The sequence below is a fragment of the Phasianus colchicus genome, chromosome 4 (genome assembly GCF_987193195.1).
Source record: "Phasianus colchicus chromosome 4, bPhaCol1.hap1.1, whole genome shotgun sequence".
In the NCBI taxonomy this organism is placed as follows: Eukaryota; Metazoa; Chordata; class Aves; order Galliformes; family Phasianidae; genus Phasianus; species Phasianus colchicus.
In genome coordinates this window covers 47,185,503-47,201,509 of record NC_143439.1, presented here as the reverse complement: position 1 = coordinate 47,201,509, position 16,007 = coordinate 47,185,503, and the positions used below count along the sequence as shown (strand labels likewise).

Genomic DNA, 16,007 nt, shown 5'->3' with positions numbered 1-16,007 from the left:
CATGGACATGCCACTTTCTGTCTTGGGTAGCACTGTTTGTAGAGTGAGCAATTTTAATTCTTTTTTATTATTTAGTTTTAATCAAGCGATCTTAAATAGTGGGGTTCAGAGGGCGTATGCTGCCATCATTTAAGGTATATGTAGTTATAGAAGACAATTCTGTTGTCTTTATCTCCTGAAAATTTAATTTGGGAATCATCAGTGATTAATGGCATGTTATTAAGTTATCAAAATTGACATGCGGAAGGATGTCATGATGCTTTTTATATTGTCCATTTCTAAATTGCCTAGTTTCAATAAGCTGCTTGGAAAACGAATAACAAAGGGAGTTGCAGATATTCCTGGTACTGTAAAACAAGGATTCATGAATTTATAAAGTTAAGTTGTGGAATACATTTATAGGGGTATGCAGAAGTTGATTTCAAGGTGAGGAATATGTGATCAGTTCTAATTGTGGGACTACAGTGAGTCTTTCTGTGCTTAAACCTCATTTTGAATGGATTATTAATGAATGGGTTATTTGAATAGTCATCTGTTTCATTCATGTTCTCTTGTTGAAATATTTTTGTCCATATAGCTTTACATGGAAAGTGATTTTGATGCACAAGGGACGTTGGAGGTTCTAAAAGCATGTTGTTGTTTTGGGTGAATTTTTGAAAAGTTCTTGATTGGAACAAATCTGTTTTGTTTGTTTGTTTTTTATCTTAAGTGTGTTACAAGTATTAAAACTCTTCTTAGCAGAGACAAAAAGCTCAATTTTTTCTAACTTTTCTTAGCAGGTGTAAAAGTTAAAGGGGTGGATTTAGATGCACCAGGAAATATTAATGGTGTACCACTTCTGGAAGTAGATCTAGATTCTTTTGAAGATAAACCTTGGAGAAAACCAGGTAATGTTCTGATTTACGTTAACTAATACATAGGTATTTAGGAGGTTATTTTAATAGTAATTCCTATTTACTGCATGTAGACATTTTTCTACTTAAAAAAGCGGATAAATTACCTGTTGTCTCTCTGTTGTCCCACAAAGCATGTGGGTGTGCCTTGTTTCTTAGTCTGCATCCCACACGTGTATCAGCAAAAAGGCACTGATATTTAAAAAGTAACAATAATTATGACAAATCTTAACATTTATCCTATTACAAAAATACAGGGATTATAATGTGATATTCTGCAGGTGTCCATTCTTGATCCTTGAGGCAGGATGCTGGGCAAGATACTCTTTCTGTATCAGTGTTAACATTATTATTATCTTAGCCGTGCATGCTCTCTGTCTTGTCAGATGTAGGACTTTGTACATTTTAGTAGTGCGACTGGATCAGTACCTAATCCATTCTGATGCTGTAAATAGAGATAAATGTTCAGTGAGGAAGAAGAAAATGTAAATTTTGCAATGTCTTGAAAACTTATGCTTTTCTATTTATAGGGGCTGATCTATCTGATTATTTCAACTATGGGTTCAATGAAGATACATGGAAAGCATACTGTGAAAAACAGAAGAGAATACGAATGGGTCTTGAAATTTTACCAGTTACCTCAGCCACAAATAAAATTACGGTAATTAGTTCAACTTTTGTGGTGTTCCACATGCTTTTCTCCCTGTAAAGCTGCTTGTGTGTCATAAGCTTGTTTTGCCCAGTCAGTGGATTTGTTGATAAGTCTCCACCTGAGTCCTTAACCTAAAATGTTCTTGTGTTGCTTTTCTGGCAATTTGTGTGGATAGTGTCACAGCCTAGTTAGAACTAAATTGCATCTGTACCATCACTCGGCATGTGGCCCATGGGTTAAAAGTTGCATGGTATCTTAATGGGCAATGTGTTATTTAACTTAGGCTGAAGACAGTGCTATGGAAGTAACATCAAGTGCAGAGATTCTCGGTGGCAGATACCATCTTTTTAAGGTGAATTTTAGTAAACTTTGTTGGTTGCTCTCATTTATGTTGAGTATTGCTACCCGTGCCAACACAGACTGATAGAAGAACAACTGGCAAAGACTCAGTGATTATTTCAAACTCTCATCTTACATCATTGACTTTCTGCATATGTCACAAAATGCTAACTAAAAAGCATTGCTTTGTTCATCATCCTTGCAAGTATGTGAGTTAGAGGCCTGGTGTACTAACAGATTTCCATTTTTTCCTTATGCAATGATGTATTTTCAGTTGTAGTGCATTTGTTTATGCAGATTAAAGAATTTGTACAGATGTGCTGAGGAGCTTTTGTAAATTATGGCTTTTTTTTTTTTTTTTTTTTTTTTTCCAGTGGCCTCATAGCTTTTTGTTTTTATTTTGTAACACTTATCTGTAGCAGGTATTTTTGGTATCATCTGTTTTCCCTCTTAGGCTGCATCAGATTTCCAGTCATTTTAACATTATCTTAGCAAGAACAGATCAGAAGCTCCTGGAGCTGCTTGCCTTCCTCACTTGTCAGGATTATAGTGCTATAGAATAGTGGAAATACTGGACAGTGGGAGTTACAGTTTGCTGTTGTAGCTGATGACTGATAATACTGTCAAATGCTTTTGAACTGTTGCCCTGAAAGAAGAGAGAGAAGTATTGCAATCCAAAACTCACCCTTTTCTATCTCTTTGGAGTTTCTGGAGGGCCAGTGACCAAGCAGTGGGGATAATAACTGAGTTGTAAGAGTTGAAGAAAGAGTTTCTTGTGAATTTTACAAGGACTATCCATAACAAAACTATTTAATAATTATAATTGTTTCAGCCCATCTGAAATACAAAATCTCACTTAGTTTCCATGGTATGTTTGAGTGAATCTTCCGTAACTGATAAGACAGTCTCCTACATTTTCAGATTACTCATTAATTAGTAGAAGTCTTATCTGAAAAATCTATAAGTACTTAAACACAACATACTCTGGCATTATAAGGTTTTCGTATTTGTAGATACTACAGTTGATTCTATTTTTAAGGAATCTTAAATACTTCTGTGCATTTTTCTGGATTTGGAACACAGATGTCTACGATCAGAAGTGAGGTTCTGCCAAAGCTTGGTATTTCACTTGCATACAAAAGCTGTGAGAACAGATCCTATATGACGTTATACCATGAGTGAACTAGCTAGATCTCCATGTAGTAATTGGCATATATTGTTGTGTTTTTTTTTTTTTTTAAATGAAACTGTTACTTACCTAAATCCCTGATATCTAAATGTACAAGTTAAATAAAGGGAAATTGCTTTTATGGTTTTAGGGTTTTAATTTTTTTCTGTGTTGCTAAGACTTCCTTCTATTTTTAAAACATTGGAGTTTGAGCTGTCTTAAAGATGAATGCACTTTTGGCTAGTTGTTTCAAAACAGTTTGATTTTTATTTTTCTGTATTTCTACTTGGAATGGCACTTTATTTAAAAAAAAAAAAAAAAAAAGGGACAACTCAGAGGAGTGTTGCAGTACGTGGCTGGTACAGTGGGAATATTTTTAAAAGTTTAGGCTACGCTAGTATGTCTTTAATACTGACTACTGTAGGTTTTTCTTCCATATTTGCTGCTGAAGTCATAGAGTACTTGAAATGCTGGCACCAGAATTCTTGCAGATCTTTAATAGTGTCTCTGGAATTTTACTCTGAAATTTTGTAAAAACAGCAGTATTCTTTTGAAGTATTTAAATCAAACTAGTGTTAAATCTCATGAAGTTTGTATAGTCTGTATTATCAGGTGACTGTTCCTTGTATGGTTTGAAAATTAAGTAGTTACTGGATCTTGTGTTCAGTAAAAAAGACGCACAACAGATTCACTTTCTTGTCACTTAGTTTATTGTTGGGTGCTAAATGTGTAAGATATTTCTGTTATTATGATTTTTGTTTAAATCATTTTGCTTCTTTAAAAATTCAGATATTATTTTGTTTGTACAGAGAACTCTTCAAGAAATCAGTTGAGTCTGTTGTTCACGTCCAAAGCAAATACTTTGAAAATAAATATTACAACTATTTTTTCTAATAAATGGTTCTCTGGCACTTTCCCTCTTATGTATTTTAAATAATGCATCCTTACAGAATATAGAATTTCATTAGCTGTGCTGTGCTCATCATTCTTTTTAAATCAGTTTAAAGTTGAACTTTATTTTTGTGTTGGTTATGTGCTGTGTTGTGACTGCTGAGGTTACTATACTTCTATGGTTAACCTAATGATAAAACAAACTAATGAGAAAATGTTATTTTGAAGGTACAACAGGGCAGAACTGGAAATCTGGAGAAAGAGTTGGCAGTGCAGTCAACCAAAGCTGATTTCACATCTCCTCCTGCCTTATTCAAATCAGGAATTCCAACAAACAGGTCAGTTAGATGGTTGTAACTCAAGACCAAATAACTTTTTTGTACTGTTACCTCTCTGTGTTTCAAGTTCACTATTTTTGTAGAAAAAAGCAGAATATTATTCTGTAATAGGTTAAAGGAAGAATGATCCTAATCACTTTTTGCTGTCAATCACCTTTATGCAAGAATGCTGTATTACCTTCTTGTTGCTTCAGAAAAGAGAAAGTAGAAGGTATGGGGAAAAATCAGCAGGACCAAGCAACAGGGGAGATATAAAAATCCTGATGTTAATGTATTGACACTACATTTTCTGTGGGATTAGATTAGCCAACAAAATGTCTTACTAGTGTTTTTAGGTGAGTATTAGTTAACACACCTTTTTAGATAACTAAAACTGAATTGGGTAACAGTGACTTCAAGACCTGAAAGGATTCCTGTAACCCAGTCTCCTTCCTGTGAGGTAGCTTTTGGGTCTTCATATTTGAATATTTTGCTACCTTTCGTTTGAAATGGGTGAATAATTTCCTTGCTGGAGTTCCTTCTCCAGCTCCAGGCTTTAGTAAGTTTTGTCACTAATTGAAAGCTATGGCTGTTGGATTCCTGGCATTTGGCTGAGAATGAATCCATGCTTGTGCTTTAGTTGTGATCTCATTTGGGAGTTTTGTTGTTGTGCAAATTAAGTCATTGGCAAGGGAAGTAGAACACTTTGTATGCAACAGTTAAAGATTAGTATCTATTAGTAATCTATTTCTCTTGGATAGAGAAAGTACTTCTACCATCTGGTTAGAAGAGATTTTGAAAGAACATGATCTTCTCAGAAATCTAAAACTAGCTCGGTCTTGAGTATGTCTTGACTATATGGATTATGTACTTCTACTCTAGTAAATTCTCCAGAATACAGTTACTATTTTCTATAAAAATTATATTACTGGTTTCTTTACAACCAGGTGGAGTTTTATGGGATTGGATTTTGTTTTTTCTTCAATGAAGAGTTTATTTTTGGTAGGTTGAATATTTTCAACAGTTCAGCTCTGTGGTAATTTAAAATTGCTTTTATGCCATAAGGCATTTGCTATAGCAAATTGTTATGAAATTGTTTGAAGCATTTCTCATGTAGCAGTAAAATGTCTTTCAGTTTCTAGCATTAGTTGATGTATTTGGTGAAAGAGGGAAAACTGGTGCAACTGGATACAGTCACATTGGTGTAGGAATTGGTAAGGAGCTTGAAATTAGAGGAGGAATACAAAGAGCTGATTAGAGATGCAGAAAGGGACAATTTATCTCACCAGAAAGAGTGCTTCTCCTCTTGGAGTGTCAGAGACAAGCACTGCCTCCAGAAATGCCGGTTCAGGCATCAAAAAGTGTCAGGAATAAAACAGGAGGGTCAAGTCACCCAAATTCAGTAAGAAAAAAATGGATCAGGGCATGATCCTTATTTAGCATTTTAATTCCCTATTTACTAGTCAGGGCTGCAGCATCACTGCTTCATGGATAATTTTATGCATAGATATTGCAGCACATATCTCCCTTCAGTGGGAAATCAGAGGACAAATAGAGGGCTATGCTTTTTTGTTTGTTTGTGAACAAACATTAATATAATTATGTTCACTTTCTTTGTTGTTGTTTTTGAGTGTGGTAGATGTGATAGTGGTTTAAATTGAGCTCCCACCCCCCAAAAAATTCTCCAAGGTCAATCAGGAATTTTACTCATGACCAGTATAGAAGCTGCAATTTGCAAAACTGAATCAGCTGCCCATCAGTTAATAAAAAGTAGTACTTCACTGAAATTGCATTCTAAATATTTCAAAGAAAAATTAAGTGCTTTTGCATATGTGAACATTGGAGGTTTCCTTGAATTTATAAGTAGTCACTCGCCATCTTAATCTGAGCTATTAAATTTTTAGAATTAAACCTGAATCTCTTGTCATGATTCATTGGTATTTGGAGTTGATGAGTAGGTTAAGGTATCATGTAACCCCGAAGAAGGACTTAAAACGTAATGGAAGGGGTTTAGTAAATGCACATCATATGCATATAAAAGTGTGGTATAGAATAGAATGTTCACTTTAAGTAGTTAATTAAGATTCATTTTATGTGTAATCACAGTCAAGGTTAAAAACTGAAGGAATCTCTTCCAACTGTGAAGTTTTCTAGATCCTGGAGAGAATTTGTCACATTTCAGAATTGTCCTAACAATTCTGTACCATTTTGTAGCAGTCCTTTTCCTTACATCATTTTTCAAGGTTTGCAAGATAGTATTTCTTTAGTAGCAGAAGAAAATATAGAAGTTTAATGAAAAGAAGTTTTATTTGGATGTGAAAATCAGTGTTTTATCAACTCAGTAATACCTAGAATAACTCTCTATCACCTAACTGTTCTATAAGAAACTCTCATTTCTTTTACTTCCTTTTATGCTTTTGTTGTTGTTATTACTGAAGAGTACTTTACATGCAATTGGATTTTATCTTGAGAAAGTTGAGCCTGTTGATGTGATGGGCTGTTTCTCAGCATTCTGTGTGCCTGGGCCTTTCTCCACACAGACTTCTTATATAAAATGGATTTGTGATTCTGTGATTACTGTGAAAAAATATGAGTTTCTTTTGTTTTGTGAGCTGTCTTTACATGACTAAATGATGAAAATTTTTGAGTTATTTTTAAGGAATGACCTGTATATAAAATCAAAATCTTACCTTTTCTATTAAATCTGTTGCATCTTAATTATATCCATCAGCAGTAAGCGAGCTCAGAAAAATTGAGAATATCCTCAAGAGAAGGAAGATGATAAAAAGCATGAATAGGATAAAAAGGAACACAAGACCATGCTAAATACAGATTTGTGAAGTATAGTATAAATCTTAATTCTGCGGTCTATGAATAAAAGTAGCATGCAGTAGTTTGACCACTTCTCAATTCTGAAAAGTAATAATTCAAAAAACCAGTTCACTATGTATGTTATATGCGATGGAGATGAGAAGTGATTTCTGAAATTATGTATTTTTAAAGTTTTGTCCTTTTCCTATCTCTTTTTGCTGGTAAAACCTCTGCTTGCCATCTGAGGTTGAGATGGCTTTATGAATTAAGTCTCTATGGAGGGTATTATTCATAAATGAATAGCTCGTAAATAACTGTTTGCAAATTAGAGTGAAATCACTCACTGAGTGGCTGGAATGTTCCTTTTAAGCTGTACTTTGTGTGAACTCTGCTGTATGCTTCTCACACGTGTGGATTGCCTTTTTATGTTTGGGTGTATTTACTGGAATTGCATCTGTATCCCAGGTGCCCTGATTGTATAAGGGGGAAAAAAGGGAGAACCAAGTCCATTCTTTCTTTGCATGCAACACTCAGCAAGAAACTGCTTAACTTCTTATCATTAAGCCAGATAATGATTGGTTGAGGGAGTCTTTGAAATTTTCTGCATGTACCAGCTTGCTATTACTTAGTCAGAATCCAAGGCTTCAAATTTGCCCCTCTTAAAAAGCCCCTCAACTATTACATGCTGGACATGTCGGATGGCTCTCTTGCTTTAGTGAAGAAAAAGTTTTTGATATAGGTGTCATCTGCTGCTCCATTTGCAAATGAATACATACCGTCTTTCAAAGGATCTCAAGCTCTACTAATGGAGTATTTAATGAAATAGCATTGCAGTATTGGAAATAGATAATTTGTCAACTTCAAATTAAGATTACAACTCATCCCTCATTAAAGTAGTAAAATCTTTTGGCTGTTGGAAAGAACCATGGGTATCATAATACATATACATATGTATTATTATTATTATTGTTAAACACCAATGAGATCAAGTAGCGTGTAGGCATACACATCAGACTCTAAAAAAAATTAAGCAAAAGCCTTTCTCATTTCATTAAACTAGTGTCCAGCAACCAACTGATGATAGTCTAGATTTGCTTCCTTTGATAGTGTGGTGTTGTACTTGGACTGCTTCTCAAACAAAAATTAATATTGTAGTTTTGGTTTTGATGCACATATTACATAATGCCTAATCCTCTTGAATGAGTGTCCTGTGTGTGTGTTTTCAGCCTTGATTCCAAGGGTTGCTGACAGTGTGTAATTGATGCAAGACAGGAAGAGCCTTGATTTTAAGTATATCGCTTCTAAATGGAAGCTCTGTGGAATACAGTAGAGTGGGCCAAACAGTGGGTCCCCTGAGGTGAGACTTCTTCCTTTAGAAGAGAATCGTCTAGTATAGTAAAGGGACTAAAACTACAGAAAATTGGTTTTCATGGGTAAGATTTTAGATAATTTGAGAAGGTATCAGTCATGGAGGAGTCACAGAACTCTGAGAGCAAATGGGCTGCCATTGTGAAGACTGAAACCAAGTCATCTTGTTCTACAAAATTTCACTTGTTCTTGTGAAGTGTTCACTTGTAATGAAATTACAATTCTTTTGTCTTGTAATAAAACATGATTGGTTTAGCAATTGTTTAATAGCATCCACGTTTGCAATTTAGTTATTAATAGCAAAATATAAACCAAATGTAGTACAGCCTTGCTGGAATATCATGCAAGACCGATGAGGAGGATTGGGAAAGCAGGTGTTGATTATTTCAAAATTTAGGCTGAAAAAAAAAAAAAAAAAATTTTTTTTTGGAGTGGGATGTTATAATAGGAGAACTTCTCATATAAGTTGTCCTTTGAGGAGCTGCTGTATAGTGTATTTCACTTTAATTTGCAAATGTGTGGTCAGACTTTTGTTTGTTCTTCCGAACTGCTGTGCAAAATGAGTTTGCAGTGACATCCAGGAGGAAACTGTAAACCTTAAATAGTGCAAAGAATTGGGGGATGAGCTTTTGGTTCATCTTCAGTGTGCAGTCTGCCATGGGTTGTCTTTGGATTACCTCTGGAAGTCTAGTTTATTTGTGTTCCAGTATCTCCTGTGTCTTTTTCAGATGTCTTGGAGTGTAGGTATTTGGGCAATTGGTGTCAAAGCTGTCAGTACAGCACAAGTGGGAAAATGTAATCCCAACTTTCAGTTGTTCTTCCAGCTATTTGCATTAGTGTTTAGTATTCCACTAGGTAATAATAATTAAAAATAAATAAATCCCAAACTTTTCCAAAAGATGCTAGAATTATTTTTCTTTTACGTTTCTCTTCTCAAATTCTCTAAAAGGTTTTCCCAGTCTTTCTTACATCTTACTTGTTTTGCTGTTGGTAAACACTTTTTTTTATCATGATATTCTTTATAGGTGTGGCACAAATGTACTTTTGTTTCTCTCAGCTTGTAGCAGTGTAGTTTTATATCTCATTTCCTAATGGAGCTGGCTTACGTGAATCCTGCTTTTTAACCTCTTTTGGAAACTAACTGTGGGCTGCAAAGCAGATAGGCTTTGTTTTGTCTGTGTAAGAATAAAAGGTAGTTATAAAGCTGCTCTTCTGGATTTTGATTGAGGCTGCAAACATGCTGGATTCTTCTTGTATTCAAAATAATATTTCCACTTAGTCACAGATAGCAGGTTTTAGTTATAAGAGATGACATTTAGAACTTGTCATACAGTTTTCTGATCCGGCACTTACAATGCTGCTTTATTTCAGTATGTTTCAACATGGCTGATTTACTGAAGATTTTAAGAGACTTGATTATGCTTTAAATGTTAGTGCTTGTACCCCACTGAATGCCATCATGTCTTTACCATCAGTTCAATGTGTTTATTCTGCTTTGAAAGGTTAATAAATAGAAAAGTAAAAATAAAAATCCAGTCAACAGGTGTGTTGTGAAGATCTTAGATGCTCTTTGGGGCTTAAAAATACCTCTCTTAACTGACTGTGATTACATATATGGGTATTAATGGTGCTGCAGTAGGAGCAGCTTCAGTCTTAATAAATGTACTCTTAAAAGATTAACTGGTTTGGAAAGTGAAGCAAGATATATCTGCATTTAAAATTTACATACTATAACGCCAGAGTGCACTGAAATAACTCACCAGGGATTGTGAACTCTTGTCATTAAAGTCTTAAATTCTAGGTGTTTTTCTTCTTCAAAAAAGATGCACTTCTTCAGATAAAAACTAACTGAAGGATTCTATATGGCCTTTGATATATAACCATCCAGACAAGAGGGGCTGGTTTAGAATCTGCGACTTTGCATCTGCAGATTCCCTGACGTACTGATGCTGTTAATCCTTTTTTTCTTCTTTGTCTCTCAAGCTTGTTCTTCCCTGCCAGTTTGAGCCCAAAGACCAGTTCTCAATCATATTTGCACATGCTGCCTCCTTTAGCTAGTTTTCTCAGAGGTTATAAGTAAAGAATATTGTATGTCATTCAAGTGTGAGATAACCTGAAGAAATTACACACCAAAACCAGATCTCTTTCAGGGTAAAGAATATTTTATTTGAGGCTACAGAGTCATTTACAGAATGAATAATAGATTTCATCATTCATGTTGTCCCTTCATCTATGACCTAACAGGATCAGGTAAATGGAAAGAGAAATCGTATCGTCTTACTGTTCTTATATTTGCTTACACCATTACCCATGGAGCAATAATGCTAAAGTCAATTTGATAGGGACTAAGCAGTCTACTTTGACACAAAACTGTTATGGAACAAAAGGAGAGAAGGCTCATTCTAACCTATTAAAGAATTCATATGGTTATAGAACTGCAATGTTATATGCATCTATTTATGTAATTATATTTTAATAAGAATATTTTTTTACAGAAGTCAACAGGTATGTTTTAAGGAAATTTCTGTAGTCCTTTTCAGCAGAATCAGCTGCTATCTTTTTTTTTTTTTTTTCCTCTCTTTCATCAATATGGGTTGTTTGAAGTCAATTTAGTTTTTATTAGAGAAAATTGTTAATCAGTAAGGAATCATAGATATTTGAGGAAAAAGAGTAGGAGGGGGGGAAAGGGTTGGAAAAGTCAACCCTAGTAATCTGTGCAAATATTAATGGGCTCTAATTACCTGTTAAAAGTTGGGAAAGAGTTCATGGAATTAATTGTTGCTACTTCACAAAATGTCAGTTGAACTTCCAGTGTCAGCCAAAATAAGCAAATACGATAGTAATTATCTTCATCAGTAGGTGTCAGAATGAGAAAAGTAATGCTAACAGTTCATAAAGCCATGATGCTCTGGGAGCTGTATGTTATCAGTGATTCTGTTTGTCATATCAGAAGGGTTACAGTAGAAGTGAGCAAAAAGGAGAACCACATAATGGAACTCACTTTTGTGTGAGGAGAAGGGTGGATTAGTTCAGCCTGGGGAAGAGGTATAACAGAAGTACCAAGAGAACAGAATTTTTTTTCATTATTTAATTTTTTTTTTACACAAGGACTGTAGGGCATCAAACACAATTGTCAGGCTGAAAAAGGTATAATCTCCAGAGGTTAAAATTACAAGGGTGTTCAGAAGAGATTGTGCAAATGCGTGTTTATCAGGGGATATGAACCATAGTGGTCAAATTGTATGGATAATCTGAATTTTTGATTGGCAGAAAGTCAGGAAGGAAAGAATGTGTATTGATGCCACTTCTTTCTTTCTCCAAAAATCCATTGTTAACCACTTCAAAAGTAGATGTTCTTAGTCTATTATTTCCCATTTGAGTAAGGGAGACTAAGATAAGTCTTCTGTTGCCGCCTTCTTTAAGGTGAACACAATGTTTAGCTATGCAGCTGTTTTTGGACTGCTTGAGAGAGACATTTTGCATTTGGAAAACTGCAAAGTATGAATGGCTGGTCTAACGCTCCTTTGAGTGTGAAGCAAGATTTATTTTTAAGAATAAATTTCAAAATACTTCCTTTTTGGTATAGAGACTGTATATTCCGAGACAAGAGGGATGGTGAGTGATTTTGTTCAGTATGTGGTGTAATTCTAATTTGTCCTGTGTTGCAGGCGATTATCTGGCGCAATAGATGTGATTGGACAGACCATCACTATCAGCAGGGTAGAAGGACGACGACGTGCTAATGAAAACAGCAACATACAGGTTTTATACTGCAGATTTACGCTATCTTCAACTAAAAAACATTTTTGCTTTCTCCTTGGCTTCTGATTAAAATACTCCAATTTGTACGAATGAGAAATAGAAAAGTACTTTTATTTTCAAGAAGAAAGTTGTGGCAATCGAAATATACTGATATGGAATATTTGATATATATAAAAATTTTAGTGTTTTGGAAGTTCTGCTTCCTGAAAGGAAATGAGCAATATTGCAGACCTACAATTCAGGAGACTAGATGGTCTATAGAAGGTCTTTTTACTATGTGACAAGGACAGATACTTCAACTATGTATTCCTCTCCTATTCCAGCCAGACTTATGCTGCAAGTGAAATCTTCTTCACACATAGTTTAAGAAATAGTGTTCTAAAATACGTTGTTAAGGAGAAAATAGTTGATTGTACATTTAAAAAAAAGAAAAAAAAAAAGAAAAAAAAAAAAGGAGTACTATTTTACCATAAGTTATATTAGCTGTCTTTATGATTTTAGGCTTTATGGGCTTGGGTTATCTTGAGGCAATGAGTGAATGCATTAAGGTTGAACACAGAATATCCTCTCCTGACTAAACTGTGGAGCAGAATCAAGTTTGCTTTGCTAGCTGCATTCCATGCCCAGCTTGTTTAATTTTGAATAATGAAAATGGATTGTGGTACTTATGTTGAAAACACTTTGTTGTGTTTTTCAACTAAGCTTCTCGTAGTGTTTAAGTAATTTAAAGTCTTGGGCTTGTTTTTTTTTTTTTCATCCTTCTAATGTTGATAGTTTTTTAAAGAAGTATTTTCCTTTTGATATAAAAGAAAGATGATGTTAGGGCCATATTCAGATGGCCTATATTCTCTCTAAAATCCAATGTTTATTGTTCCCTGTTGGCCTTTCTTATCTTCTCAGAGGTACTCGGCAAGTATGGGACATTGAACAAAGGGATTGGAGAAGAACTTAAACTATCTGAATATGGCTCTTTAGGTGCATAGTACTTCCCTTATATAGTAACTGGAAAAAGAAGAAAACTATCTTCTACACTTTTTACGTAGCAATTGTAACTACAGTTTGATATTTTACAGGTTCTTTCAGAACGATCTAATCCTGAAGTAGACAATTTTACCAAGCCACCTCCATTTTTCCCTCCAGGAGCTCCACCTACTCACCTTCCACCACCTCCTTTCCTCCCACCCCCTCCAACTGTTAGTACTGCTCCGCCTCTGATTCCTCCTCCAGGTAAATATTCAGTCCCTCGTAGACTTTGGAAAATAAGAGGCTGATGCTGGTGATAATGCATTAAAGACAGCACATTCCATGCTGATTTGAATGTACGTGCAGAATTTCAGAATTTTGTGTTCTACTCTTTCCTTAGATATGTCTGCAAGGTATAAGGTTGTGTATTCTTTCAGTTAGAGTTCTAGTTTAACACTTGATATTTTTATCCAACTTTTTGCATAGGTATTCTGTTCTTATGAAACCCATCACCTGTCAAGCTTTTTAAAGGTGAAAGAAATGCGTGCTACAAATCTAGCAACCAGGTTTGGCTTTTGTCTTCTGGTTTACAGACAGGTTTATGACATACACTTGTTCAGAAAGTCTCTTTCAACAGCCTTCCATGCTTCAAGTAGATTCAAAAATAACGACTAAGAGCTGTGGGTTTGGTTTCTTCAGGCCTCTGTTTTAATTGTGCTGTTGCCAGCTCTTTATCTTCAAAGTTGTTCCTAAAATAGAATCTGCCATCCCTCTTAGGTTCAGTGAAGGGAGAGGGAAAAAAAAAAAACGCACTCTTACCCAATATTAAACTGAGACTACTTGCCAGAAATTTAAGTATTCCAAATATAAAACATCCTCTAAAAGCCCCTTTGAAAAAGGATCCTGCTTTGAAGTTTGGTCTCTTGTTCTGAATTCATTCACTGTTGCGATTCACATCTTTTTTGAGAAAGGAGTTCTGGAATTCAAATTGCCAAACGCAGAAGATTCTCAAATTCTGTTAAGAGACCACTGTCTGTAGCAAAAATACGGGTTTTTTGTTGTTCTCTTGATTTATTGCTGTGTTAGATTAATTTAAATCGAAAGAAGAAAGTGGATGCTTCTGTTGAACAGAATTTAATGGGTCAAAATGTTGTTTTATGTGCTGTAGTGTAGAATGTAGTTGAAGTACAGTCTGTATTTGTATTTGTGGGATTAGAAAAAGAACTACTCAAGTATGAAATTTATGCTGCCTAACTTTGGGAAGTTTGACTACTTATATTTATACCAGGGCTTACCAAGTAACCGTACATTTTTTTTTCATACAAATAAGAAAATCTGTCTTAGTTTAGTGTGGTGAAGGAGGTTTTTACTCCAGGTCAGGCTGTATTGCAGTGTTCTGGGCTACTACATAGTTTATCTAACTTGGAGTATGATGTCAGGCATTGTCATAATTGATACCTTACTCTGCATCATAGCGCATGTGACATTGCTTTCCTTTAGCAAAACCTACTTGGTGTTCTACAAACATTTATTAGCCTTGAGTTAGTAGGTTGGTGTAGATTATCCTGAAAGCAATTCTGAGTACATTAGGTAAAATTCTATATTGATGCCATTTGGATTACTTTTAACACAAACAGGAATATTTAGGTTTCAGCCAGGTGTATCTTTGTGATGCTGCCGTGCAGTTTGTCTTAGTGATATGATCCGTGCTTCTTGGGCTGATACTCTGGTTTAGTCCCTGCAGTGGCTCAGTATTGCACTCTTTTTTTTTTTTTTTCCTCATTTCTCATAATAAATAATTGTCTGATGCTTCAGGTAAGTTTTCATTCCTCAAGCATGTTTTCACTGCTTTAATAGAAGGAGTGAAGTGTTAGAGATTGCTAATTTTCCCTTACTTGAAGTTCATGATTTTTTTTTGTTTGTTCATTGTTTTTTTGTTTCTGTAATTGCCTGATTCATTTGTTGAAATGCATGTAAATGGAACATACTTCAAACTACCAGTAATATATTCAAATATCTTATAAATTCACATTTAAAAAGCAGTTCTGGAAGATGGTCTGGGGTGTTGTGAAAAAATTCATATGACTAAATTGAAATTATTATTTTAATGTTTAAACAAAAATTGTAAAGCTTTTCATGGCTGATTTTAAAACTTAAAAAGGATTTTCTGTAATATTCCCTCCTGTATCAATGATCTCCTCAGCAAAAAGCTGTACCTCTTGTTTAGGTTGTTGCTGATGTTGCTCTAAGACAAACAGAAATTTGGTTAAACAAAATCTTCCACATTACTGTGTATGGTAGCGGATACATTTTTTGTGGATTCTCAAATGATTGTATTTAAGCTGACTGCCTAATATAAGTTAAACACTTATATCCGCATTTTTATGCCAGGAAAAAGTATCTTGGCTTTAAGATATGGTGGTTTTCTTTAAGTCGTCTTAGTTCCCTCAGAGAAGTTGGAATTGTGCTCTCAATGAAAGGCTGATTTTTGGGCATCTGAGTATGAACATCTTGGTTTTAATACTAATTGATCTTATAATCTGCAAAATGTCTTTGTTGTTCGGGAGTGGCAATGCCTTCATAACTTAAGTTTTTGAGGGAAAATAAATTGCAAGGTTAATAAGCACAGTGGCCAAGCTCTGTGAAGGCTTTCAGGTTCTTCTGTTCTGATGCCTAAATGGTGTAAAATGTATGAGAAGTTAAGCAAATGAACTAGCTTTGTGTGTTGTGATCACAGATGTGGTCCAGCACCCCTTGGAAGTGTTTTGATTGATTCCTGTACATTTCAGTTCAGAACCCACTTACACAGAAGTCTGATATAGTAATTTTATATCTGGGATGTT

At 34.9% G+C, this 16,007-nt stretch overlaps 1 protein-coding gene across 5 annotated transcripts in view; it reads left to right on the top strand.

The window, feature by feature from the left end:
• FIP1L1 (factor interacting with PAPOLA and CPSF1) overlaps positions 1-16,007 on the top strand; it is a 40,456-nt gene that overhangs the window by 8,925 nt on the left and 15,524 nt on the right. For 3 of the 5 annotated variants that reach the window (XM_031588585.2, XM_031588587.2, XM_090139442.1), the window contains exons 6-10: positions 777-887; positions 1,424-1,554; positions 4,172-4,281; positions 12,108-12,201; positions 13,275-13,428. In XM_031588585.2, coding sequence (XP_031444445.1) covers positions 777-887; positions 1,424-1,554; positions 4,172-4,281; positions 12,108-12,201; positions 13,275-13,428 — 600 coding nt within the window. Of the gene's footprint in view, positions 1-776; positions 888-1,423; positions 1,555-1,828; positions 1,898-4,171; positions 4,282-12,107; positions 12,202-13,274; positions 13,429-16,007 lie in introns of all 5 variants that reach the window. The other 2 variants (XM_090139443.1, XM_031588586.2) reach the window with 2 other exon arrangements.